The sequence below is a fragment of the Calliopsis andreniformis genome, chromosome 10 (assembly GCF_051401765.1).
Source record: "Calliopsis andreniformis isolate RMS-2024a chromosome 10, iyCalAndr_principal, whole genome shotgun sequence".
In the NCBI taxonomy this organism is placed as follows: domain Eukaryota; kingdom Metazoa; phylum Arthropoda; class Insecta; order Hymenoptera; family Andrenidae; genus Calliopsis; species Calliopsis andreniformis.
Window position 1 is genome coordinate 16,210,523 of NC_135071.1, and position 27,263 is coordinate 16,237,785.

The 27,263-nt window shown below is 40.7% G+C and overlaps 1 protein-coding gene across 4 annotated transcripts in view; it reads right to left on the reverse strand.

Annotated features, from left to right (window-relative positions):
- Window positions 1-11,868: 11,868 nt before the first annotated feature.
- The window catches only part of Dysc (whirlin protein dyschronic), an 81,930-nt gene continuing 66,535 nt past the window's right edge, over window positions 11,869-27,263 (reverse strand). For 2 of the 4 annotated variants that reach the window (XM_076386523.1, XM_076386522.1), the window contains exons 12-15: window positions 18,092-18,316; window positions 12,704-13,009; window positions 12,510-12,588; window positions 11,869-12,155 (exon numbers count right to left, since the gene is read on the reverse strand). In XM_076386523.1, the coding sequence (XP_076242638.1) occupies window positions 12,013-12,155; window positions 12,510-12,588; window positions 12,704-13,009; window positions 18,092-18,316 (753 nt within the window). In that variant the 3' untranslated portion in view covers window positions 11,869-12,012. The remainder of the gene's footprint in view (window positions 12,156-12,509; window positions 12,589-12,703; window positions 13,010-18,091; window positions 18,317-27,263) is intronic. The other 2 variants (XM_076386525.1, XM_076386524.1) reach the window with 1 other exon arrangement.

Here is a 27,263-nt window from a genome sequence, read left to right on the forward strand (position 1 = left end):
GCCTCCCCCCTGCCCTGGATCCTCCCCTTTAATCGTTGGTTTCTTTCATGGAAGATCGGCCCGCGATTTCGACAGCTGCTCCTTTCGAATCGCGACGCACCAGTTTCTTTGATTTCTGTGTTCGATTTCTTTGGATTACTGGCAGGGGCTGCTTCTTTGTCGGGGATGGTCTTGTGGGGTTGTTGGATAGGGGATGAAGCATCTGAGATTATTTTTATTGAGGGTTGCTTGGAGAAGTGCTGGTTTTGCATTGATTTGAGAAAGATACAGTTGAGGAAATTGAAATAAGTATTTTTATTTTTGTTTCTTTGGGTAGTTTTGGGGTTTGAGAGAGGGATAAAAATCCAAGTGGTATCAAATTTCCATCTTCCAAATTTTTAGATCGTCCAATACTGAAATATTGAAATATTGAAATATTCAAACATAGGCACTTCCACACACACAAACTTTTAAATCCGCTAAAGAATCCTAAAACTCTGTTAATTTATTTCTATTCCTGTACTCCAATCACCTTGGTACCCATTATTATATAACAAACCACTAATACTTTTTCAGTGGAGCCAACTATGGCTTCGTTGAGCAACAATGCCCGAGGCTTATCCTAAAATCACAGTTTCCACATTTTCCCTACTACCATTTCCACATTTAATCCCTCATTCCCGATCTTAAGCCATTGAACAGATCGATCGGACAGCTGTCGCCTTCGCCCTTCAATGACTCGCTTTTCCATCGAATCACCATGAAACATTTGTCCCTAAATCCTCCATATGTATCGACTCTGGTAATTGGCCGACCTTGACAAGAGTTCCATTCAAATCTCGACTCTCTATTGTCAGGTTTTCGACAGTCCCTTTCGATGCTTGGAAAATTAATTTTGAAAAACGATGGGGGATTCTGCTCCTCAAATTACCTAATACTTATATCTAAAGCTAGTACTTTACAGCTTCAAACGTTTACTACTATCAATTCTACTAATTTAACTGTGCCTGGAACGCCTTCAAATTCATTAGAAAACTGCCTCAACCTATAACTACCCCCAAACTGCCCATCAAGTCTCCAAACGACCACATCCCCCTGCACCCTCTCCCCTGAACCACCCAACGTCCACCCTGTCTGATGGACATCCGCTATTAGACCATCGCCGGACGACTCTCCGTGTCGTCTTACCATTCTCTCAGGTAATACGAAGAAGCTCCTTGCTATTGTTCAAGGAGAGGCTACAGGAGCGTCGAGGAGGGTCTCTTCAGCACGCGATTGGCCCCATTGTCCCATGGCACGTGCGTTCTCTTCGCGCGCATCTGCGCCGTCCCAGGAAGCTCCTTTCTCCACGGATCTCCACCGGTTGTCATCGATCCCCCGTTGTTCGTAAATCAACCAGGAGATCCTGGACTCTGGCTTCGAGCTGGGAGCCGATGTCTCGAGGACCAGGAAACGCTCACGAGCATCTGCCATAGCTGCTGCACACGTGCCTCGCGAACGAGGTCGTTCAGGGAGGAACGCGTCCAGGGGAACCGTTTTGACACTGTCACACCCCCTGGGCCGAGGGAATTTATTTGGTTTGCAGTGCTTGGGATAAGTATTGCGGTACTTGGTTGGGAGAGATTGATTGGGCAGTTGAGGGGCTGAGGAATTTAAGAAGAGATTTGGAAGACTTGCTTTGATTGAGGAGAGGAGGTGAGAGACCCTTGGATGGAGAAAGAGGGGCCTATGGAATTTTGTGCAGTGTAAAGATTGCTTAGAGTCTTTTAGTAATAGAGTTTAATGCTAGAAATAGTTCTGGAAGATGAGGGACTCTTGAATGAAGGAAAGATCTCTATGGAATTTTGCATTGTCTAAGAATTCTTTACAATTTTTTCAGTAGTTTAGCCTAGAGTTAGGGATACATAGCTCTAAAATCTCTCCAATATACAAAAAAAAAGAAGAACAGAAATTAAACTTCAGAATATAAAAATAAATTATTCAATGATATCTATTCGACTAAATATTTATAGTACCAATCAGAAAACAAACTATTCTTCACTTCTCATATTTTCTCCCCATATTTCATCTCTGATTTAATTTCTTCCACTCTCTTCTGCTCTTATTATTCGCTTCGCTTATTATTATCCACCGTCAAGGATTGACTCGATTTTCACTTAATATTTGCATTCCTGTTAACCGATGTGCAACAGTAACGCACGGTCTTGTGCGCAATTCCGTATTGAAACGAAAAAAATCGCATCCGGTTCGGTGCGCAGTCACGAGTAACCCTGCGGTCTTTTGCACCCTGATCCACCCCTTCAGTAGGGTGGCACGAAGCCCTTAGGGCACGCGTTCGGTGAAATTATAGCGACATGTGCGACTAGTCATGGCTCGTTTGATACGCAAATTCTGCCGAAGTTTGGGGAAATTGGATCTTTAATTCGCTTTTATTTCCTAGACTTCCTGGTCTATCGTAATGGGGGATGATCGCGAGGGACTCGATAGCAATGTGTTACCACCATTATATCTAGAACTAACCTACTGGTGGTTTACATACTATTATAAGAAAATAGGTATACAGATATCTAGATATCTAGGAATATTGATTTTTGGATTTCTCAGTTAAAAAGATGGAAAGAATAATATACATAGAAGATTTAATTACTTGTAATTAAGACAGCTGGACAAATTGGAGCACGAAAAGGCTGCAAGAAAGATTTGCAAACTTAATCAACTTATTCAAATGCGCTCTGCTTTAATCCTGTTCCAGAATTCGAAATCTGCATCGATTCATTTGCATTTAACATAATTCCCCCTTAGTTCCTAAAGGAACGAAGCATATAAAGTAAGCGGAGCAAAGTACACCCCATTACGCGTGAGAATTCTTCGGTGGAAGACGAAATGTTTGCGCAGAACCGAGAATATAACGAGGAAGTAAACAGCGATTTTAAATGGAATCTTATTTTAGGAGCGAATGGGTATCCTTGGACCCAGTAGCATCCTTTTTCATCGATCCATTACTCACCCATGGCAGCGTGCTGTCTGAGGTATAAATAGTTTGCGTGAGGCATCTTATATCAAAACTAGACGTACAAGAGGTTCGAGTGAGGTTTACGACGGACAGCAAACCCCTTGGAGATTCTTAACGAGATTACGTATTACGTACACCCTCTGTACTCGCGCGATAGCGTTGCGTAAGCCACCCCCGCGATCGACCCGTATTCGAGGGTGTACAGAGTATTCCATAAAATGTACTAGATATTTAGATAAGGATAATAAGAGATTTCTGCTTATAGTGACATTTCTAGTGTGAAGAGTTAGGATAAATGAAAAAAAAAATTCAGAAATTGAGAACCTTGAACATTTAGGTAAATATTTAAATATTGGAGAATTTGAAAATTGGAATATTTGAATACTTGAATACTTCAAAAACTTGAAAATCTGAATATTTAAAAATTTTTAAATATGAAATTTGAATATTTGAAAAATTTGAATATTTGAAAATTTGATTATTTGAAAGTTCAAGAATTTAAAAATTTGAATATTTGCAAATTAAGAAATTTTTAAATCTAAACATTTTCTAAATACCTAGAAAATAGTCCTCCCATCAAAGATCGAAATTTCTCGCTCACATTTAACGAAATACAGTCAGTATCTGACGTCGACGCGAGTCGAAAAGGAAAGTCAGAATAGGCGTTAGAATATTTTGACATTTAGCCAGCCGTCGTTTATCTTCTCCTCGCGGTTTCGCAAAGGCGAGCACTTATTCTTGGCAGGCGCAGATGAGCACTAAATTCTAGTGGGCGTTTTCTTTACATTTGTATAACAGTGTAGAGAGAAATTCCTGCATTTGAAAATTTCCAGGAACTTTTGACTAAAAAAAGACGGGATGAAATTTTACTCCCATTATATTAACTCGAGCAATGAATATTGTTAATCCCTGTTTTGTGATACTGTAATGTATCATTTCAGTACTCAGGATATATTTATTACTCGTTTCGTTACAAATACCTGAGCGTTTAGATCATTCGAATCGAATAGTAGCATCCTTTGTGTATTTTGCAGCAGATTTATGAGTTACGCTCGCGATTTTATTGATCTGACCAGGAGAATTATTTGCGGTTTTGAGAGCAACGTTTGTAGACCTGCGTTCTCTGTTTGATTATAAATGGAGGGAGTGTAATTTGACGTAATCTGCTTCTGGGAATTTTGGAACGATTATTTGTGCACCAGTTTTATGTGGAACGGTGTTATTTTCATAGTTTTTTCTTATCGCGAGAAATGAAAGGGTCAGTTTCATTTCCTGTAATAAGCAAGGTGTTATAGTGTAACTAACACCTGCCAGTTGTTAATGATAACCTGTTCCATCACTGTGTTACATAATTGTGGTTTAAATTACCTCACTGGTTCATTTGTGACATTCCTGTCACGTTTTATGAGGACCTTGAAATAAGTGATAATTATTGATCATTTTTCGATACACGCATATTATTGCACATTTTTTACTAGCGATTTTATTTAGCGAAAGAACAGGAATGTGAGCAGGTATAGAACAGAGTTCTGAATTAACTGCAGCTAGAAACTTACTTGCTTTCTGCCTTATCGATCATATGCGATTACTGTAGTCGGATAAGCAAGGGATCTATTTAAAGTTTCAGCTCATAAAACAGCAATATTAAAAGAAAATTAAAATAAAATAATTTAACTTATTTAAATTTTAATTTAAACTATTAAACAATAAAACAATTTTTAAATTTTAAAGGGGAGTATTAAATCACGAGTATTAAAAAAATCGAGCTTTCCGTGATGAACGTTTTATTCAGTTACAATAATCGTCATCGTCGCAGTGATGATAATAATAATGATCATAATAACGACACGCAAAAACGTAATCACACCATCGGTGATAATAATTACACTCATAATTCTCGATAGTGATAATTAATGACTGTAACAATGATGAACGACAACAATCGAACGGACAATTAAAGCGTTCGCGATTAACAGCAATTAAACAACACGATCGTGCAATTTGCACGCTCAGATCATGAATCTTCCTTGTCCTCTTACATACATATATGCTATAACTGTAAATATCTCACCTCTATCTACAGGGTGTGAAGAAAACTAAATACCATCACAATCCACAGATATTCTAATTATAACCAAATACCTAATTAAAGTATACCCAAGAAAATCAATTACTAAAAAAGAAAAAACACTTAGTCAATCTTTATATAAATACCCAGCTACCCTTTTGTATATTCTCACTCAAAATTTCGTATATTTTCGGTAACAAATTTTTAAACCCAACCAGATCATTATTACTTAAAGTTTATTATTATTTTTACTTGAAGTTTAATATCTGATTAACATAACATTACTAAAGTCATTGAAGAATTACTGACTGATACTTTCGATACTTTTGGGGATTGACACAAGGGTTAAAAAATGAATAAATCTTCAACCTTGAAAACAAGTAAGGCTCATGAATTTTTCTATATCATGTTATATCGTAGTTATCGTCTCTTCCACCTAAAAATGAAGAAAAAGATTTCTTGACACCCTGTACGTATCCCTCCCCATGTTTACATGCATTCATCGTCTGACAATTTCATTCGCGCGCTTTCTTCCACCTTCGTTCCACGACGATGAGCGTATTAATCGACGAGCTGTTAATTAACGCGGGACTCGTCGTTCCCCTCTGCCATACGTGTTCGTGTTCAACCTGTGTTACTAACGGTGTTAAGGGTATACGAAATCGGCTGCAAAAAGGATGACCAATGAAATGCGTATGAATGAGCGTCTCACATATGTACAGTGTCCCTTGATACGGTTATGGGTACAGTTACAATCTGCATTACAATTCGGTTAGCGTTTGTTTCGATGCTCGTCGGATTGGTTTCACGTCCTGTTTCGATGATCCTCGTCCTTTAGCGTTCCTTCACGTACTTAGCGATTCGGTTGCGAGGATATGAACGAAGCTTAAGCAGAAGGCTCGCTTCTATTCTCTAATCGACGTGGGTGAACTCGTCCCTATGGGTGCAACTATGTCCTTCCATTTTCAGAATTTTTCAAATCTTTTTCTTTCGAGTTTCTCTCAAAAATTCTTTCTTTCGACATTCTCTCGTTAGCTGAAGTTGGACTGAAATTTTGCTGCTTTAAAGGATTCATTGATGATGACACATAGTACTCTCTTCTTCCTACCAGAGAACATAGAACACAAGTAATGAACAAAAATGTCCTTATCAAGTCCTTCTTCTGTGGTCTTCATTCGATATTAGTTCAGCTAAGTTCTGTGTTGTATGAAACCTAGGTGAACATTCACCGCGCAGGTGTTTCTAATATCCACCACAAAATCGTTCGATCGCCTTTCATCAACGCTCCCAATCACTCTGGATCGTAGACAGGGTCCGATTTCAATGCCCGCTGCACCCACAGAGCCCACGGTCGATCGAGAAAACGCGAGTGCGCGGCTGGTGAACGTGCGAAAGCTGAACAGGTTTAACGTGGTACGAGTCCGTGTCTCGGGTTTGTCTCTTTCTCTCTTTGAAAAAATAAATCACTTTGCTAGGTATTACTCTCTCTTTCTCTGTCGCGCACGCTTCGACAGTTCGGCTTCTGCGGGAGCTACAACTACGTTATTTAGACACACCACTAAACGTCGATTCGTGTAACACTCGCCCCTGCCTCGTCTAATGCTCTTCTATCGGAATACCTACGGATCTATCGCGACTGGCTGGTTGGTTCCTCTTCAAAGTCCAATTTCGATGCGTCCGACTCGCCTACGTCTCGCTTCTGCCTCTACGCTATGCAAGAACCTCGTTCCTCAACACCAGCGTTCAGGACTCTGAACGAATTGGACAGATTTGTTCCACGAAAGTATGTTTCCTTCGATCGTGAATTTCTCTGATGGTGTCAGAGTTGGGCTGACTTTCCTTTTCTTTTTTGAAATTTCTCGGAACTAAAAGTTATTCTATTCTCAAATTATTGTACCTATTATAATAGTTATAGAAATGGCTTCTATCACGTCGAATTGAAATTGGAAAGTGAGAAACAGTTCTCTGAAAAAAAATTCTTATTGATAGATTCTATTAAATATTTATGCAAGAGAGTGGATTAAAATTCCATAATACCCAGTCATAAAATTATTACCAAACAGTTTGCGAGTTCTGTGTTCATGCAAATCCAAGTTTTCATAAGCGCTATTAGAATAATGGGGTAATCATTTCAGTCTCCACATATCATGAACTATACTCGTCTTTCTCTATTTTATTTACGCATATTCCGTATTTTTTTGCACGCTGAAATTTTCCTCAAATGCCTAGAAATCTGCAGTCTAGTTATTACCCATAAATAATATTCAGTGACGCAGAACTAATATCTTAATATTAGAGAAACTGTATGCAACTATTCACGAAGGTATTTAATTCGTCAATTTATTCGAACAGCGCCCAACTCTTAACCTGGAGACTTCAACGCGTGGTTGCGCACGTGGACTTCGCCGCCAATTTGCGTAGAGTGGTCTCAATGTTTCAGGAAAATTGAAAGTCGATTTTCCTGGCGCTGGAAAAGCTACTGGTCGATTTTGTCGGAGAAAGGTGGTCAGTCTCCCGCCTAATAACATTTTCACGTAGAAATCGGCACCTGGTGCATCGCGTTTCTTCTTTTGTAGTATCAGACCACGCGAAACGCTTTCATCCTCCTAAGTGAATTCATTATCGCGGTTCGGTTTCGCGACAGCTGCCGCTGCCTCTTAATTGTAAAAAGAATTTCGTCGATGTCGGTGGCTGTATGCTCGAAAGAGAGGTTTCTAATTGGTACGCTGGATCGTGGTTTCTTTTTTGCTGTGCTCTTATCGGGGTTTTTCAGCGTTGGAAAGCGATCGATCGAGAGTGAACGCTTGTAAATACTCGTAACTTCCGTCCACTAGGGAAATCTACGAGGAAAATGCTTGCTGGCGAGTTGACTTTTTTAATTCTTTTGCTTCGATCGAAGGGGAAGATCGGCGACCGTGAAACGTTGTTGCGAAATGCAGACGCTGATTTCTGAGATAGTTGTAATGCTTGGCAGTTTTTTGTATGATGCCTTAACTCATTCTTTTTTATGTGGCCAAGTGATGGGAAGACACACTGATATATGTAAGTGGATATATTTTTAGTGTATTTGAAAATTAATTTTTCTTTTTGGATATCTGAATATGCTTGTATTTAATAATTCAAATCGAGAATTATGTACTTGTGCAAATCTTTTTTTAAGTATCAGTGTGTATTTCTATCGCCTTGGGTATATAATTTATGATGAGGGAATTTTCTGAATTTATTTTTATTAAGAATTGTATTATTCCAACGCATTTGTGGAAGCTCAGACGAACATTTCCCTTCGAGCCCTCGATCACGTTTCCTCACGGTTTCCCGAAGTATTTCTTCTTTTTAAGCAGTAAGGCATTGTCAGATATGTTAGCTGAGATCTTCGAATTCTGTGATTGCAGTGCATCGAAGACTTTTATAAAAATATCTCCTTCTGTTTAAATGCCCCAATTGTCCATATCTTTTTCTACCTTTTATTTTAATTTTCTATCCTTCCTTTGGGATCAAAAATAAACACGCGCTTCCTAAGAAAAAGAAGAGATAGCTAGTCACATTCGTCGTTCATTTTTCCCTACATTTTCATCTTCTGTGTTCCCGAAGTTCCTCGATCTCTTAACTGTGGTTTCCTCGCGAGTGCAATAGCATTTTTGTGCGTGCTACAAAGTAACATCGAAGTAAACGTCAGTGCACAGTAGCAAATGAAATATGTACATATTCATTCTTGTCTATTTTATCGTTTCGATTTTTAATCACACGTCTTCAAGACTCGATCTTCCTCGCCTTTGTCTTCTCCGTTTTCGTTTTGGCACATTTACCAGGGTACACACGTCCACTTGCATCGTTCCAAGTGCATCCTCTTGGCGATGGCACACCAACGACCAGAAACTTCGGTAATCTTCATTTATTCACGACTAGGATGATATTACATCCAATGATAAAATTAATTCATTGATTAGGTAGCTTCAAAACTGAGAATTTTCTAATTACATTATTCTTAGTGCAAATCAGTGATACTAATTTTTCCAGAGCATGTCTTCCTCAATTTAGATAAACTTTTATTGGGAAGATTCTATGTTCAGAATTGAAAAAATTCAGAAAACATGTCTTTAATTGTAAATCGATTGTAGAAGTTTCTGTTTAACAAAATAGAGTGTTCTCATGTAAAACACTTTGCTGCATAATTATTGCTGTTCGAGTTGTAAATATATCGTTGACAATTTGATGTCATATAAAGCACATTAACAGAAGGTCCCAAAGTGCACAAATTGACTGATTTCATAATTTTTGGAGCAATTTTAATAAAAAAAAATTAATTAATATTGCTTCAGAGCACTTGTTATTCAAAATTTGCATTGAAAGTGAAAATACCGTGAATTTTTGAATCGCTGGTGCCTCTGACCCAATTGTGACTCCTATCAGTTTGCCCCTCGGTTCGGCTGTTCTGTTACACGATAATACTACTTAAGCTTGTACGATTTTAAGCGAGACGATCGCGGACGATCGGTTTCGTTGGGACCACGCGAATACTCCTTCAACTATATCGTAAAATTACGTTTAAACTGGTAACAGGTAGAGAGATATTAAACAAGACAACTGTCAACCATGACTACTATAATACTACTACGTTTACTCACGAATGACCCATTGGTAACTACTAATTTACGTACAATTATTCTCATAATTATTTTATACACTTTCTTTCTCCTAACAAAGCGGTCCCTAAAATGATTACTCCCACTGAAGGGAAATTTAAATTCACACTACTTGAAAATGAAATATTCATGCATTTTCACTGCTATCTTTGAGTTTACTAAGGTTCTTCATTTTAATATTAGCAAAATGAAGCGAGTAGTAAAATTATAGAGACTACAACAAGTGGATCACTAACAATTTAAACCTATTTTTCAAGGTATAAAGTCCTTAAGAAATTTCCAGAGGGTTTCAAAAGAAACCAGGAACCGCCGCTCTAAAGCAGCTAGAACAAAATTTCGACTGAAGCATGCCTGACAGTCAGAAAAACGCAACCCTTGGAAAATCTGACCTCTCAAAAACTTGAACACTTTTCTTAAAAAATTATCAACAGTGATCCTCGCGAGGGTACGAATTGGTGAGTGAGAAAGCGCGTGCTGGTATGAAAGAATAGTCAAATTAGCGCGTGATCCACTATGCAAACGATTATTCCTCAAGCGAGAATCTCCCCTCCTTTCACACTTTCCCGCCATTTCTTTCGTGCAAATGCTTTCTTCTTTGTCCCACGTTCTCTCGCGTCGTTGCGATCGTCCGCGATCCCTCGAGCCTCGAGTTTGAACGATCAGGCCCGATTAACTAAGTACGCGGTCTCTATGTTTATTAACTTGTTGAAAATATCGCATATTTATATAACTTTTTCTTCCTCGCCACTTTTATAGCGCTCGCGAGCGCGCAAACCCCTTGGTAGGTACAAGTTGCAATTCCACTACGATAGTCGATAATATTATCATATAATATATATGTATATATAATATACTTTGTTAAGCCTCAACAATTCCCATAATAAGTCTGTGTTTGTCGCGGGGGAGTCGTTTGTCAGGGCTTCTGTCAACTTCTTCGGTTTCTCTTGGTGGTAGCTTCTGGATCCTTAAGGAGACTTTGAAGAAAATTCTATAGTTTGAAACTTGAGCTTATTGAGACTTCAGATTAAGACTTTTAAGTAGAATTCAGGTTATTGTAAATGGGAGAATATTAAAAAATACTAGTGGCAATGAGTAAAGGCCAGAATACGAAACAATTTTCTTTTAAATTAACCCCAAATTAAGAATTGAATTTTCTTCTTCTAGTTTCTTCTTCTTCTTCTTCGATCCTATCTAAATGATCTCCACTAAATATACTAAAAATAAAATTTCTCAAAGCTAAATATAGAAGCCATCATCCTCACAGAAAATCCAGCCCAAGTCCCTATCACAAAAAGTAACCAATCAATCCTAAAGTATTACTAAACTATTCCACAAAAACCCACTCTCAAGTCCTAATTTCTCAGCCTCCTAAAGGATTTCTAAACCACGACCAATTTACCTCAATTGGCATCATCAAAATGCTATTAGACCTCTCGACAGAAGCCCTGATCAACGATCTTCGCCAGGATCTCCGATAACGCATTAGTCAACAGTGAATCTTGGTGTCTCACGTCAGTAGTGCTCGTTGAAGTACGCTCGAGTCCATGCACGTGAGAACTGATTGTGTTCGTATTTGGACACGTCCGTGGGATGAACGTTCTCGTGACACCATGGGAGCATTCGAGTCTGTCACTAAGGTCCCAAAAGGGTACCTGAACTGCTGGATCCTCCGTACAGCGTCCTCCTTGGATCTCTTACGATTAATAGTATCATAATTGCTATACACGAAACAATCCCTAATAGTTTGGCACAGTCAACCCCTACTCTCTTCAAATTCTCCAAATCTCGCACTCTAGAGCGTTTTTCAGTAGCGTCTCTCATCGTCTATCTTCTTCACTCTTATCAGGCTCCCTTACAGTGTTGGAGCTTGAAAGGTTGAGCCCAGAGGCGTCCATCCTGGTTCCGTTAGCCTCCAGGCTCCTCTGCAACGAGGACAGGCAACAACGCTGTCGACCATCGCGCAATTATCATCCCATTGACTCGCTAAGCGAGCCTCTCGCCTTCTCCCCTCGGCGCGCCGTGTTTCTTCTGTTACTGCTTCGAGAGTTCCCACCACCAGGGCCAGGTTCGATTAGCACCTGACCAAGAGCTCGACCGTTTGAGCGAAACCGTTCGATGAAGATGAAGAGGAAGCTCGTCTATTCTGTCAGAGATCGACGAGCTTGATAAGCTTGATCGGTTTGCCTCTTCGATCCCTTCAGCTTCCTCGAGGCTTCTCTTCAGCGTGGACGGCGCTCTAAGCGCGTTAAGGGCCGAGCTCTGGTCACGTTGGGCTACGGTGGTTCCGGCTCGGAGGTGGGAGATTCCTGCTACGCCTCCAGGAATATCAGAGCTGTCGGCTTCGGCTCAAGGTTGCTCTTCTTCGCCTCCACCACCAGGAACTCGATCTCGTTGCGGTCGCGCCGCGCGAACGACTCCGCGATCAGTCTTGCCACCTCCTGGTGATGGAGACCTGGGGGGCAGACGGAGTTCGTGGATTGAATCTGGGGTTTCAGGAGTTGAAGACTAAAAAAGCTTCAAATTTTCAAGTTTTCAAATTTTCAAATTTTCAATCTTTCAAACTTTCAAACTTTAAAATTTGCAAGCTTTTAATTCTTTGAATTTTCACTCTTTCAAACTCTCTATATTCTCTAAGTTATAATCTCTCTCTATATCTCTACATATCTCTATATCTCTATATCTGTAAGTTATAACTAATAAAAAAAATTCTACTTCCATATTTAGCCCCACCCTATGTACACTATTTACCCTACAAAAGTACAATTTCCAAGAGGAACAAGTTTCTTGTCAAGAAATAATTCATTACCTTCGACTTTATGACCGTCAACTTCCAGAATCAGCTGGCCCACTTCGAGACCCCCAGCTTCATAGGCTGCTCCATTATCCTACGAACAAAATATTTCATCAGTGCTCATTGATCTAACGAGCTAGAATTTCTAAAGGAGCAGTGACGCTCAACCGTCAATTTGCACATCATAATGTACAAATTCATTGACTTACGTGTATATTAATGATCCTGGGCAGTGGATGCTTGGTGTTGGCACCGCCTTCGATGGCAATGCCCAAAGTCGACTTGGTCTTCTTGACAGTGATCCTCAGGTTGCCTTGATGGTCAGGCACCACCAGGGCGCCATCCTCTTCCCTTCTTTCGGACATCTCGCTTCTGGCCAGCCTCTGAGCGCTGTGGTGCCGACGCGGTGGCCCCCCAGCACCCCCTGCCCCAGCGGGCCCGCCACTGGAGCCACCCTCCTCGAGGAGCTGCGCTTCCTGCATGTCGAAGCTCCGCGAGAGCTTGTGCGCGAGTTCCTGGAATGGGCAGAGCTACGTTTCACCGGTGGGGGATGAACACTGGTCCCACTTCCGGTTTACTTTGCAGCTTCGTGACGACCGCCCCTTCAATCATCGATTATTCTATTCTCTCCTTTTTTACAAAGGTTTTAACTCTTAATTGAGGGGTGTTAATAATGAAACGTAATGTCGAGGAATCACTGAGAGTATTTTGCGATTTTTTTTTCAATTTTCAATATTTTCAATACTTGTGGATAATTTTTTTTTATTAAGACTTGAGTGGAATTTGGAATTTTTGGGATCACGCCGTCACGTAGCTTGACAAAGCTACCTCAGCCACGCGCACGATGACAGCAGACAAGAACTAAGGAGGCTGATGCTGACGAGATTCGCGTGCACGATGTAGTCGAAGGGAGTCCTGGTAGTCTGTGAAGTTGGTCACGAGCCAAATTTCGCTTTTTCTCGCGAGCAAAAATGTAAAAGTATGTACCTCTAAATTTTAAGGAGTGTGCCATTCCAAGTCGAACATTGCTTCAAGAAATAGAGGAAGAAGACTTAAGCTATAATCATTCTTTTTTAGAAGAAGTTAGGGAGACCCTCAGACGACCACAGAATCACAGTTTCAGCAGAGTCTTAGAATACTATTTTTCATGCCTCGCTTTGAATTAATTAAATTTCATTTCGACTCCCTCTTTCTGTTCTCCTCTGTGTTTCGATATGGCAGTCCGAGGGAAGCTAAGGAGTCAGTGTTGATTAATCAAATTTCGTCGTCTCTGTCCGCAGCCAACTTGGTTCCTCTACCGGGCTTCACTTCCCCACAACGGTGCACATATCGGTTTTGGTGCATCCTATATGCAATAGGGTGGAACGAAAAAATAAAAATAAATGAGCGATAATTCTAATAGTCAAATAAACTTGCCTACTACCACAGAATTTCTAAGTTTCAATTTCCATACTGAACAACATATCAATAAAAGTAACATTTTTTAACAATTTTACGTAAATATTAACACAGAAATATCAGAGTCTAAAAACGATATTTTTTACTGATGACTCTGCAAGTGTTAATCTGTAAAAATTTTTCAAATCTGTTTAGACTCTGTAAAGTATAATATCGTATGATATAGCATCACTGCAATTTTGAGTGACTTTAAAAGAAAGTTCATCAAGTTTTACAAAACCAGGAGAAGAAAATAAAAAAGAAAATATCCAATCAATAGAAATAATATTTTTCACATGAAGTACCATTATAAGGCAACTACTATTAAATAAGAATGATAATAAAGAATACAAAAAAGAGGTTCATCCTCTAACTTTCGTTCCACCCTTAAATGCAATCGTACACAAACATCGTGTAGAGAAGAACGCAAATATGAGACAATACATATCGATATAGGTTACGATAAGTATATTAAAAAATTAAGTCATGCTTGCTGATAGGCTGGTAGCAGTTGGGTGTTGGTGGTGCTCGGACAGAGTGGTGGTGGTAGTGGTGGTTGTGGTGGTAGTGGTGGTGTTGTCGCGCATTATTACATTCAAGTATCGTGATTCTCATTGACAAACAATTACAAAGGGGGTCGATTACAGAAAATAATGAAAATGTATCTGATCTTAGACAGTCTGAACGATAGATAAACTCAAGCTCTCTCATCGAATCGCTAACTTCCCGAGTTAAACAAGCCTCGACGAAATCGACCAAGTTTGACTTTCGAAACTCCTTAATCAAATATCGAAACTCACAGAAGAAAAGTTTTACTGCTTCTCGTTAAGACGGCTGAATATATTTCAATAACAAAGCGCCTAAATTCGAGAGTTCTCGTTCGAATCACCGAAAAGAGGGTAGTCGAGCGTCTTGGTCGAGTTTCCTTGGTCTTCCTTCTGTCTCGTGTTTCCCTCGTCGACGCGAATGCTTCGGTAGCCGGAACCCTAGGTCACGGTCGACAGGCATGGAAATCGAGTTAATCGCGGACCAAGTTTCGCGGCTCGCTCCGTGGCGAAACGTGAATCGCGAATGGTGAAAGTGTTTCGCGGACGCAAGCGTGCGGGACGCGCGAGCGCGCCTTTTCCATGTCAGAATTTCTCTTCCTATCCAGGTGGCCGAAATCTTATTCAATTCTACCTGCTTTCGGTGTAGTACGCTTTCAGAGAAGGTCAGCTCGTGCCATATGAAATCGCCGCTTTTGTGGGTCGAAATAACAAAATATCGAAAACAGTCTGACAACATATGTCAGAGAAAGAAATTTTACGTGCCAAGATGAGGCGGATTTTAAGTGACGAAGCTGCGTTTCAGGCTTCCTTGAATTATTCATTTTTAACAATACGTGTAATTTAAGTGGTCATGGTATGTGTTTAACTTGGGGATTTACTCTAATCAGCCTAATCTAATGACATCATTGCGTCTGGGTAAAACGCGCCTGCAGTAGAATGAGTCACCAGGTCAGACACACGTCACGTGCATGTTGGTTAATAGTTGTATGGTCTGCAGACTATTTACACATATCTTGTCTTATTAGAACAAAGTGATCATTCAGTTGCTATAGAATGTGAATAAAAATTTCATTTTTTAAGTGTAGTATCTTTAGAAAATTTGAATAAAATCTTTAATACATGAGAAGCAATAATCACAACCTTTTGAAAGTTTCTTTCTTATTAAGAAAGCTGTTAATATTAATGTGCACGTTTTGAATAAATAACCATAACTTTTTTAGCTTTTGAAGCGTTTACTTTGGCCAAAAAAGGTGTTTTCATATTGTACGAACTGATAAAAGAAGAAAGAAAAAAGGAATTATGTTTTTGCTATCGCGTTTCTTCAAAGAACTTATAAATAAAATTGGTCCAAGATTTTAGTTCACTGCGTAGAAATGAAAGTAGAATATAATATTCTATTACATTTGCAAGTATGCAATACTTCCAAAAATTCTTGCTTTCCACGTGCAACTGTCTCAACTCAATTCGAATCGGGAAATCGTTCCCCTAGTTTCCATGTTCGGCGAAAAACGTCTGGACTTTCTCTGCTGATTTACCGTCATCGATAGCGTTCCATTACTGATCGAAACTTTCTTCCTGCCCATGTTCTTTCGTAAAGGTCTACTACAGTGACACTCTAGCGACTATCTACGACCGTACGTCTCTAATATAACGTTCTAATCTCCGCGAAGTTTCTTCCTCGATTGCTATACCTCTAAAGGGGGATGGTGAATGACGATGGACAGGGGGTTAAGGTGGGGAGGGCGAATAACGTTATTCCTGTTTCATTTAATCGATGTGAGTAAAGTGATCGTGCATGCCAAGACATCTATGTAAATATACTTTGATGTACAAACGTGTACAGGCACAATTACACGGCCGACACACGACGAGCGTGTAATTGCGTCCGTACACGGTATTACGATAGTCGTGCTTGAATATAAGGACAAATCGAAAGTAGCATGTGCAAGACATCTAAGAAAAAACACGTACACACCTAACGCTATTTCGACTAAGTTCGCTAGCTCTAAGAGCAGAAAGGAGGCTGATCTTGGTGAAAAATAGGAAAAGAGACAGAGAGATAGAGAGATAGAGAGAGAGAGAGAGAGAAAAGAGAGAGAGAGAGAGTAAAAGAAAGACAGAGATCTAAGTGGGAGAACTTCATGCTGAAGAGAATGATCGTTTCCGATGACTCTGATTGATCGAATCGAATGAGGATCCGCCGCGACACTTTTCAATTTCGAAATGAAAAAAAACTTCGTATTTCTTTTTACCCATCACGCACTCTGGCAGGCAAGGTCTTTTGTTGCAATTCGCTGTAAAAGGAAAATTAACTGCCGATTGAAAATTAAGAAGTGAATTTTGTAGTCTGTTAATCAGGAGTTCGATTCAGGCGTTGAATTTTGTATACTGCTTCGAAGTTTCCCTTCTATCTGTCGCAAACTGAAATTCATTAGAGACATTTATCATCTACCTGAATTGTCTAACTATCGATTCTACTCGCTATTGGTAAGATTTCTATCGAGATTGATCTGTGAAACTTTTAGTGGACAGTCTAAATGTACTAACTAAGCTTGCTATCTTAGTTTTAGCTATTGCTTCAGTCTAAGGGAGTCTAACCATGACTAAGCACGATTCTATTGTATTCAGCTATTTTTGGAGCATTTCGGAACACTTCCGATCTCAAGCTTTACCGAGAAAATCCCAGATTTGTTCGATAAATACGCTCTCAATGAAAAATATAGTATGAGATTTTAGTTAAGAAAGACATGCTGTATGTTATGCAATACAAAATGCGAAATGCAGAACCTTGGGAACATATTTATCGAGCAACTTTGAGGGACTCAAAGAAAATTCCAAAGTAAATATTTCCTCGCGGAAAATCCTCGCAAAAACCCTCGTATCTTTCTCTATTCCCACCCTTACGCAAGCCACAAATAGTGATGGGCACTCAGTTGCCTCTCTTGCTGACTTTTAAGTAATAAATTTCGAATCGCTGCAAGTAGTTAACAAGTGTTTTAGAAAAGTCTAAAAAATCAACAGAAATAGATGAAAATTAGTATAAGTAAATAAAAAAAATACAGGGTAGTCTATATAAATAATCTCCTCCAATTGTGGGGGTACAACAAATATTTTTTTCGATATAATGTTTCCTTCAAACCAATCAAATAGTATACAAAATATTTTTTGTACTCACACAATTGGAACAGATATTTAGGTGACCTAGCTGGACCACCCTGTATAACTCAATCTATTACTGTACTATACATACTTCTTCAAACTTCGAAAGAAGTCCACCACTCATCCCGATTTGTGGACTCTTTTCAAAGAACTAAAAGAGAATTGAAAATAACTTGAGAGCACAGCTCAAAATAGAGTCCATATAATTTAAAAGTATTAAAGAACGTGTACGTAATTTCCTCCCACGCTAGAATTTGTTTAATTAACGTGACCTATAGTACTCGAAGCGATTCGAACTAAGCGTCAGCCGCAAGAGAGTATCGAGATCAACGCGACACTCGGCGAAAGTAACAGAATAGACGGAAGAAAAGCTCGTGACGGAAAGAACGAAAGGGAGTATATCTGTGCATGGTAGATCTGTGTGTTTGTGGTTCGTTTGATTATAAAACTTACGAGGGGCCTGGCGCCCCAGTACCAGGATTTCACACGTTGCGTTAGCCCACCGAGCAAGTGGGACCTCCAACCACCGAAACCTCCACCACCTCCACCCTCTGAGCTCCTTTCCTCCCTTCCTTCGTCCTCATCCTCCTCCATATCGCGATCCCTTTCCGTTCCGCCTCCGCGTCTCCCGTTACCGATCATCTCGGCGTCGCTACCATCGCAACCACCGTCGCTTTCCTGCGTCGCGACGCCAGGAGAAAAACATCGAAAGCGTCGTGTTAGCCCCGTCAGCCGATACAAACCTTGAGGGGCTGCAACCCCTCCTCGCTTTTCTCGTATTTCTCAACCACTGGCACATTCTTGTGCCATTCAACTGAGTCTTGGGCGAAAGGATCTTTTTCTCGAGGGTTCTAGGGGACATTTCTAAGGGGTGATTAGAGGAGGTTTCTCAGGGGATGATTTCTTTCTGCACTGGGGAGACTTGGTGACGAGAGTGGTGGGGCAGATTTTAATTGTTGGGGTGTTTCTATATATTTATAATAAATTATGAGTCGCAAAGGATACTCGAAATTTACTGCTGAAATATGTAGATATAAAATAAGTAGCACTCAGAAACTACTGTACATCTTATCTTCTCTACAAATAAAAATGAAATCTTAAAAATTCCCAGGTCTTTAAAAAACTCAAGTATAGATTTACTATTCAAAAACTAGATACGAAGATTCATCATTTCTCTCAACCCCAAACAAGCACACGATTCAAAATTCTTGGCAGGAGACACAAATCATTCAACCTTCCACAATATCCTCGACTCAGTTACCCCTTTGCTATTCATTTCCTCGCAAGTAACCGATTGATTTATATCGCGATAGCAGCGGTGTACAATTTCACAGCGTTTAGAAAAATGTCCATGGTCACTGAGCGATCGTGACGTGGTAATCATCATTATCGCGTCTCCATCGCGTAATTCGAACGAGCCTTTCCCATCAGATATCTCTCGCGTACGCGGAATCCCATGGCGAAGAAAAGGGCTCGTCCTGCGAGCAGGAAATTCAAGATTACAGAGAAACTGGGCGCGATGATAGTCATAAGTGATTTCTATGGTTTTTCATCGAGCGCGAATAGAGGTTCCTCGATTGCAGAGGAGTGTACAGTATTCCCTTTTCTTTCTTAAACAGATCACAGTGTCTGTTAGCAAATGGAAGCTAGGGCTGCTCTTCAGAGCTCAGTTGTGGCCTTAAGGCTTACTTGAAACGTTCTGTTTGCAATCGAAGGATGATTATAGTTACTGGAGAATGTAATTTGTGACTTGTTGTGGGTTTTGCGCGGCTATTGTGCCAGCTATGTTTCAGCGAGCGAGAGTACTAATCTATTCAGTTTCTTATTTCGTATTTTGTTGGAGTGGAAATTGGGTTTGAAAAGGAGCTGAGGAATTATGGAACGGAGTAGTGCACTGGTGATTGAATATACATAAGTTTGAATTTTAATTTTTATAGAATAATAAATAATCGTTTGCGATATTTATGGGAGGATTGGGCTTCTAAGCTGCTTAGAGCATGAAATTCTGGGGGACTTTTAATAATATGATTTTTTAAAAAAGAACCGCTTCATTGGAAACGGTCAAGGTGATTTTAAAAAGGGTCACTCGGAGAAACCTGTTTCAACATGAGAAAGGTCAATGCTATTCCCAGAAAAATTACGAGGGGACCGTCGAAATCGGCGACGACTCTACACCTATAAATATTGTGTGATAAAAAAGTGGTAGAGTCCTCATATCGTCTGTGGATTAAAATTAATATGTGGTCAATAAACTTAGTTCAATTTCATCAACTAGTGGTCAATATTTTTCTCTTCAACTTACATTACATTCATGGCTTTCTAGAGGAATGTTACACTCCATTAAAACGAGCAACCCTTATATTAAACATCGTACCCTCGAACAAATATTTAACCCTCAGCTAGTGTGGTGTACATATTGTAACATAACCAATATTCCTACTTTTCAATACTTAAAAACTTAAATACAAACCAATGTCAGTACTTTAATACCAGAAAACTGAAGTTCTTGACTACTTCAGACTCACCAAAAACAGAAATTAAAAATCCCAATATGTACAGATAATTTAGAGTATTTCTCAATATCTCTAAAGTATAAATAGTCATGTATATGTAACGATATTCCAACAATTTCATTAAAAAGAAATAATTTAAAATACCATCCAAGAATTTGCCAATCTCCCAGCTCATTAGTTCCCACGAGTCGTTCGCAAATGTTTTTCACACCGAACACAGAAAGTTAGATTGCCACAAATACCGTTACTCAAACACACCAGCAAGGGTTAAATATTTACCATTTCCCCTGGTCGTTCGCCGCAAACTCGTCGAAGAGAGCACCGAGTCAGGCAATACAGCGATCGTTCCCCGTCGCGATTCCCCGATTGTTCAGCGAAATTAGAACAGGTGTCCGCAATTACCGATCGCGAGAAGTCGTTCTCGCGCTCGCGGAAAACAGCATCGTCTGTCGCCCGCCGCGGGACCGTGCAATTAACGACCGCCTATTAATCGTAATTAAGAGAGGAGGATCGGTAAACCGTCCTACCTGGCTCGTTACGAGGAACCTCGAGGCCGCCAATCGCTGGTCTAACGGGACGCGCTGGTAATTCGTCGTACCGCAATCGCGCGAGAACGTAACACGCGCCACACTGGGAGAGCTGTCTCGCGTTCTGCCTACTGGAATGGCGTTAATTAACGGTAGTGGTAAATAGAAACGAGTGACATGCGCGTGGAACAGAGAGGAGCATCGAATCGCTGGGCCAAGTGCCGCGGATTTTCGAGGAATCGGGCACAATGGGGAGCGCAGTCGGCGAGAGGCGAACGAGGGCGATTCTTCGCGTGAAAAAATAACGCGGGACGAATTCTCTGAGTGGGAGGCGACTACGTTTACGAGAAAATCGAGTCTGAATGTCATTGGGGCGGGAATGAGGACGCGGTGCTACGTCGCTGTTTGCAGACTCGATTTTCTTGGTATGAAACGTGAGGGAAAATGTTGGACGATATTGGGTCGTTTCTCTTCGTTTTAACACGTAAAATGCTTTGAAGTAGTTTCTTATAGCATAGTAGAGTCAAAATTAAATATTAATTGTATTGATATTTTTTATATACAATCATACTCGAATATTTATAATTTAGGGATAAAAATATAAATAGAGAGAGACAGAATTAAGTAGAATTAAGAGAAATAGTCCTGGTGAAATCACTTAGTAAATGCCATGTTTTCACTTTTAATTTGATGTGTACCTAGGCGTTACTGAAAAGAGAAACCTTAAAATTAAGAGAGCGGTGTGGGAAAGCGTAGGAGGCAGGCGAGGGTGAAGGACTGTGAGGAGATAAAGGGGTGGGAGGGTTACTTAAGAAATAGATTTAAGATTAGAAAGAAAACTGAAAATTTGGTCAAGACTCGCCAGTGGTCATCGCTGACCGATGTCCAGGGTAGTCCACTCCCCAAGGGTTGTTCATGGTTCAGGATTCAGGGTCCAGGGGGTAGGAGCCCTCCAGAGGACCCCCAAGATGATCCTCACCCTCCAGAGGCCCCGGAGCGAGTGAGACATTTTTCGTCCCCCACGAGTATTTATACCTCTGTGACCAGAAGAAGGGGAACCAACAATCGAAATTGCAAGATCGATCGAACGAAGAATAATTTGCGAAAAGTTGATATTTCTGATAAAATAATTATTTTGGCAACAGTTTCTGCTGCGTATATTGTTAACAACAATTGCATGCACTGACCCTAGGAAATTATTAACAATTATAATTGTTATAAGAAACACTTGGAGCCTTTTGAATAATTTCTCCAGACAAATTTTATTTTTATTGAAAATCTCGTTATTTAACAATCGTAATTGTTAATCATTTATGGAGATCACTGTGTGTCATTGTCGTTAACAATACGTGTAGCAGGAATTGTTATTTTATCGGAAATGTTAATTTTTCACAAAATATTCCTTCTTCGGTAATGTCAGTCAAAGGTATAAATACCCCCTGGAGGAGGACCTCCTCTGGAGGGCTCCTACTCCCTGGACCCTGGGCCATGGACAACCCCTAGGGGATGAACTACCTTGGACATTGGTCAGCGCTGGTTACTGATGAGTCTGGACCCGCTTGGACCCCTTTGGACCCCCTTGGACCCCATTTATAGGCAGTGAGTCTTCTTTCATCAAATTCTTAGCTATATTTCTAATTCTACATTTATTTTAGAAGTAGCCCCGATCTCCCTTCCTTAGTTTTAAGGTTTTCTTTTTCTTCAACAATGTAAATATACATGAAATAAAAACGTCACATTCACTAAGAGATTTTTTCACGAATTTCTTTTTTTCTTCTACTTGATACTATCTCTTCCTTTCACTCACTACATTCTAAATATTCTCGCGTGATTCAGAGTATGAATCGTTCTGTCGATCTCTTCTGATCTCTGCATTTTTCTCGAGAAACATGAAGATCACAGAATCGTGAGATCGTGAGACGGTGGGCGTCAACCAGCCGCGAGCTGTCTGGCGGCCTGCTTCGTCTTCCTGATATACATATAACGGAACAACGCGCCGAAAACTTTCTCCGACGCTGACCTATTATCGGCTCTCGCCATTATTATCGCTGTTTCGCGGAGTCGGTTAAGGTTAGTGGGTAACCGCGGTCGCTGAATTATGAGCTGGGTGTCGCTTAAACGAGGTTGACGTTTTTCAGAGTGGAACGATGCTCCGAGTCTTCCAAGAAGTGCTTGTAAAAATATGTTCCATCTACGGAGAAAATTAAGTAGTACAACCGAATAATAAATATCTTACGTTCTAACGCAGATGAAGTGCAGGGAATTAATTGCACGAGCGATCTTACATTTTCTTCTAGGCCAGCGTTTAATCGAATTGACGAAAAGAAGTGTCAAGTAAAATGGAGTAGGGAGGCAACTTGAGAAATTTGTTTCTATGGAAAGCCACCCAGGCTGAACAAAATTCTCATAGAGATTTCACCACAAAGATTTTATCTTTCTGCCCTGTATCCTTGCTACGAAATTATACTGTAATTGTCTTGCGTGTCTTTTCACTCAACATCACTGTGACTGAAGGAAACTCTTACTGCCTACATTATACAGAGAAATATTTTTCATAGTTTATGTCAAGAACTTAAGCTCGATGTGCATATGTACATAGGTAAGTGTTTGGAGAGACTTTCTAAGAAATTCTGTGGCCATAAAGGCGCAACGAAATGTTGACATAACGATAACGATATTAGACACCGATATGGACCTCGCCTAGAACTGGGTATCGATTCCGCGAATGCTAGTCGATTCTAGCAATACAAGAAATTTTGCACGTAAACGTCATTTATACAACTACATCTTCTACTTACATTACATATTAAATTATTGAATATCTTTCAAAATGTATACACAAATACTTAACTAATTAACATCCAATAATCTTAAAGTATCCACTTAAGAGTAAAACTATCGTGAGTTGCTGTCGAGGGTACTCTCAGATAGTGTATCTACTATCACACTGCATTTAAAGTAATTAAGAGTAACTGTTCAAAATGAATACACTATCTGAGAATACTCTCGACAGTAACTCACAATAATATTACTCTCAAATGAGTACATACCCAAGTACAAACAAATTCTCGACAGCATCTGAAGTACAATCATCAAGTCATAATTCAGACTTATATTACTATTTCAATCTCGTACCTCGACTCCTCCTAGCACAAGAACGCAAAGATGCAAACGGTGTTCCCGCTCCAGTTCCCGATTTCCTAATCAATTCTCATCGGCTACACTTTCAATCACTGCTTAATTATCGTCTCCCAGAGACGCAAGAAGAAGGAAATCGAGCATAAACGACGTTGCAGGCGGGTACCCTTACAGATCCCCGGTTCGCGTTTATGACTTAAGTGGCAGAGAATTTATTACGTCGGTTTGGCGATTGTCAGAGGCCAGTGGCGAACGACGAGCGGGGGGAAAAGAAAAACCGGACGCGAGTTAAGCTCGCCTCGGAGCGCGTCGGCTTTCGTGGCTGCAAGAAAATCGAAACGAGTTCGGTTTCTCGATCGATCTCGCGCGCCACCGTATCTCTTATCTCCGAACCGGTTCGTCCCGCGGATCATCCTTCTATCTCGCGGCTACCCTTTATAGCGTGCCTCCCCGATGACTCACTGTGTATGCATAGGCGCAATTAATAACGAAGGGGCCACGTGAACGAAGAAAAACGCTCGGGGGGATTCTTTCGAGGCAATCGACGACTTAAAGCCTACGGTGAATCGATTTAATTGCAGAATCGGCCGTCTTTGTGCTCGCTGATTATGCCAAGGGCTGCGTTGTAATCGAGTTAAAAGGTGGTGCAGATTGTTAAGAAGAATACCTTAGAGATGGCAATGTGAGGCTTCGTTGGCTGCGATCTTGTGAATTGTTAGCAGAAAGTTTATAAAGAGTAAGTAGATATTTGAATATAGTTACTTAAAATTTGGAAATTTGCATGCTTGGATTCTTGAGAATTTGTAGACTTTGGTACCTGAGTGCTTGAATATCGAAATATTTTAATGTTTGAAAATTTCAGGGTTTCAGTACCTGAATATTTCAAAACCTGTATACTTAAAGATTTCAGTATTATTCCACTAAATCCTTCACCATATCCTAACTCTATATTTTGCATCAGTGAATATTGCCCAAACCCAGAGCCAATTATCGTCGTCCCGAAACGACTTATCGCGCCAATTCCCCAGCGAGGAAAGCAGTTCCGTGGACCGGATCGCCTGTCGACCAGGAAACAAAAAGGATCGCAGTTTCTCCCGATGAGAATCTTCGAGGCGACGGGTCTTGTTCGACGTTTTGCTCATTAAGATTCGCGACGGCCTCGCGCTTCCTCGGAACCGAAGATTTCGCAAGAGCAGTCAGGTTCTAAGGAACAGCGTAACTGAATTATCCCAGGAACCCGCGGCTCGAGGATAAATCGATTCGCTTTGTGGCGAGAGTACGCGACTTCCAATTTTCCCGACTGCAGCGGGCCCTGATTGATGGCGACGTTAACGTTGTCTGCTTATGAATGTTTGAATAAGGAAATCCTTGAAGGAGCAACGTTATTGAAATTGTTATTTACTGTCCATGCAAATTATCCTGGAGAGGAAGTGTCTTGTACGTTGTCGAGTGACGAGTATTGAGCGGCTGAAATAAATTACAGTAAAGTAGGGCCTATACCCTTAGGTCCATCGCTGCTCGGTTGAAAAAGGCCTCGATCTTCGGGAGAAATATTATCCAAGCTCCTTCAGTCCCATCGAGAATCTACTAACGTAAGTTCTGTATGTCTTGGCTCCTTATTCTGGGATTATTGTGTCGATTCAATATTGTCTCTTCAAATATAATACCTCTACTTCAGACTTTACTTTATTCTACTTTATTCTGTGTATGCCTTATCATTCCCACAGCACTGGGAACCTTGACTCCAGTTCTTGGAAATCGCGATCCCTTCCTGGAAATTCTGATTTATTTAGGTACTTATCGCTCCTATTAGTTATCTCTTGAGTCTTCTTTTTCTGTTATTTAATAGGTAGATACTGTGGTATGCTTCTATAAATTGGTATCTATTTTATGAGATTCACTGTGGACTGTTTTTGGAAGAGTGTTGAGCAGGAATTTTGGAGAATATTCGTAGAATAACTCCACTTTTTAATAGTTCTACCATAAAAATTCAGTATCCTCTATTTTCTGCGACACAAATCAATTGAATCCTTCTTCCATATAATATTCGAACAGTGAGTCCACGAGGGGCAACAGAACCCCACCAAAGTGCCATCAATCAATCATAAAAAGGATGACAAAGCAGCCCAAAGTATCGAATTTGTTCTCCAACGATTCCTCATGCCACTGCACCTTCAAATCCCCTCCCATCCATCCAATTACACAAATTCTACCCATGTCACGCGTCGAACTCCCTGACAGTCTTGCCCGCGAATTTCGCTATCTCCCATCTAAACAGACATCAGAGCCCTGCAACGAGGCATCGAGTCGATGGTATCGATGCATCATCCGCTAATGTGTACATTACACGTCGAACGTCTCGGGTGGCAGACAGTCGTCTCATCATCCCCTTTGTCCGCCGCCGCGCCTGTTATCATCCTCCTCGGGCTTCCACCGACGAGATCGACGCTTCCACTCGTCGTCGTCCACGTAACCCGCATTTGAGGATAGCCAGACAACCTGGCAACGTCGTAAGACCCATTCGTCCACCTTCTGCCCCCTCTCATCTGTTACCTGTCCAACGTTCCCCACCGTGTTGCACCTGGCACGTCTCTGTTCCTCCACCTCGAGGACTCCGCTTGTCCCTGTTCGTCGATGCACGCAGACGGCCAGGTAAACGTAAACCTGAGGCCCTAGCGCACCGTCACTTCACGCTCGGTTCTTGAATCAGTCGAGGCGACGCAGTCGAGCCGTCTGGTCGACCTTCCTTCCTACATCTCGATCGCGAGCGCTGGATCCAGGGACAGGGTCCCACGAAGGAGGTTTCAGAAATTTTGGCGGAGGAGTTCCATCTCTGGTCTTGACACTCAAGTGAATCGGTTGGGGTCTGCGTTGGGAGCTAGTGAGGTGAGTGTTTTTGGAGGGTCTGAGGGTTCTTGGGGATTTAGGGTCAGTGGAGTTTGAGGGTCTCTGTAGAAAGAATTATGAATCAAAGGGGAAGTTTTGGGTATTGAAATAATGTGAGGCTTTAGGGTAATTGGGAGGTGTGGGTGTTTTCTGAATTAAGATAATTTGGAAGATGAGCTGCTGTAGGTGGGACTTGGAGATGTTGAATGTTGTGTTTCAGTTCTTGCTGCTTCTGATTTGGAGAATCTGTTCTCTTGAAGATTTCTGAATTATTGAGGTGCAATTGGAATTTGAGCCTGTGAGTGCTGATTTGTAGAGAGAGGTAGAGTTTAAACTTTCGCTTTGCTGAGTTTTATTTCACATTTGGAGTTCTAAATTGAAGGATTTTTGAATTCTTGAGCAATTCTTGCTTTGGGGACCTGTCCTAAATTCCTTCCAGAAACTATGTTCAAACTAGGTAAACCTTGCTAATATTGAATGCGTGTTGAGACCTTCAGTTAAGGAAGAAGTGAGCCTATTTGGGAAACCACTGTCACGAAGATACTAGTTGACACCGATTTA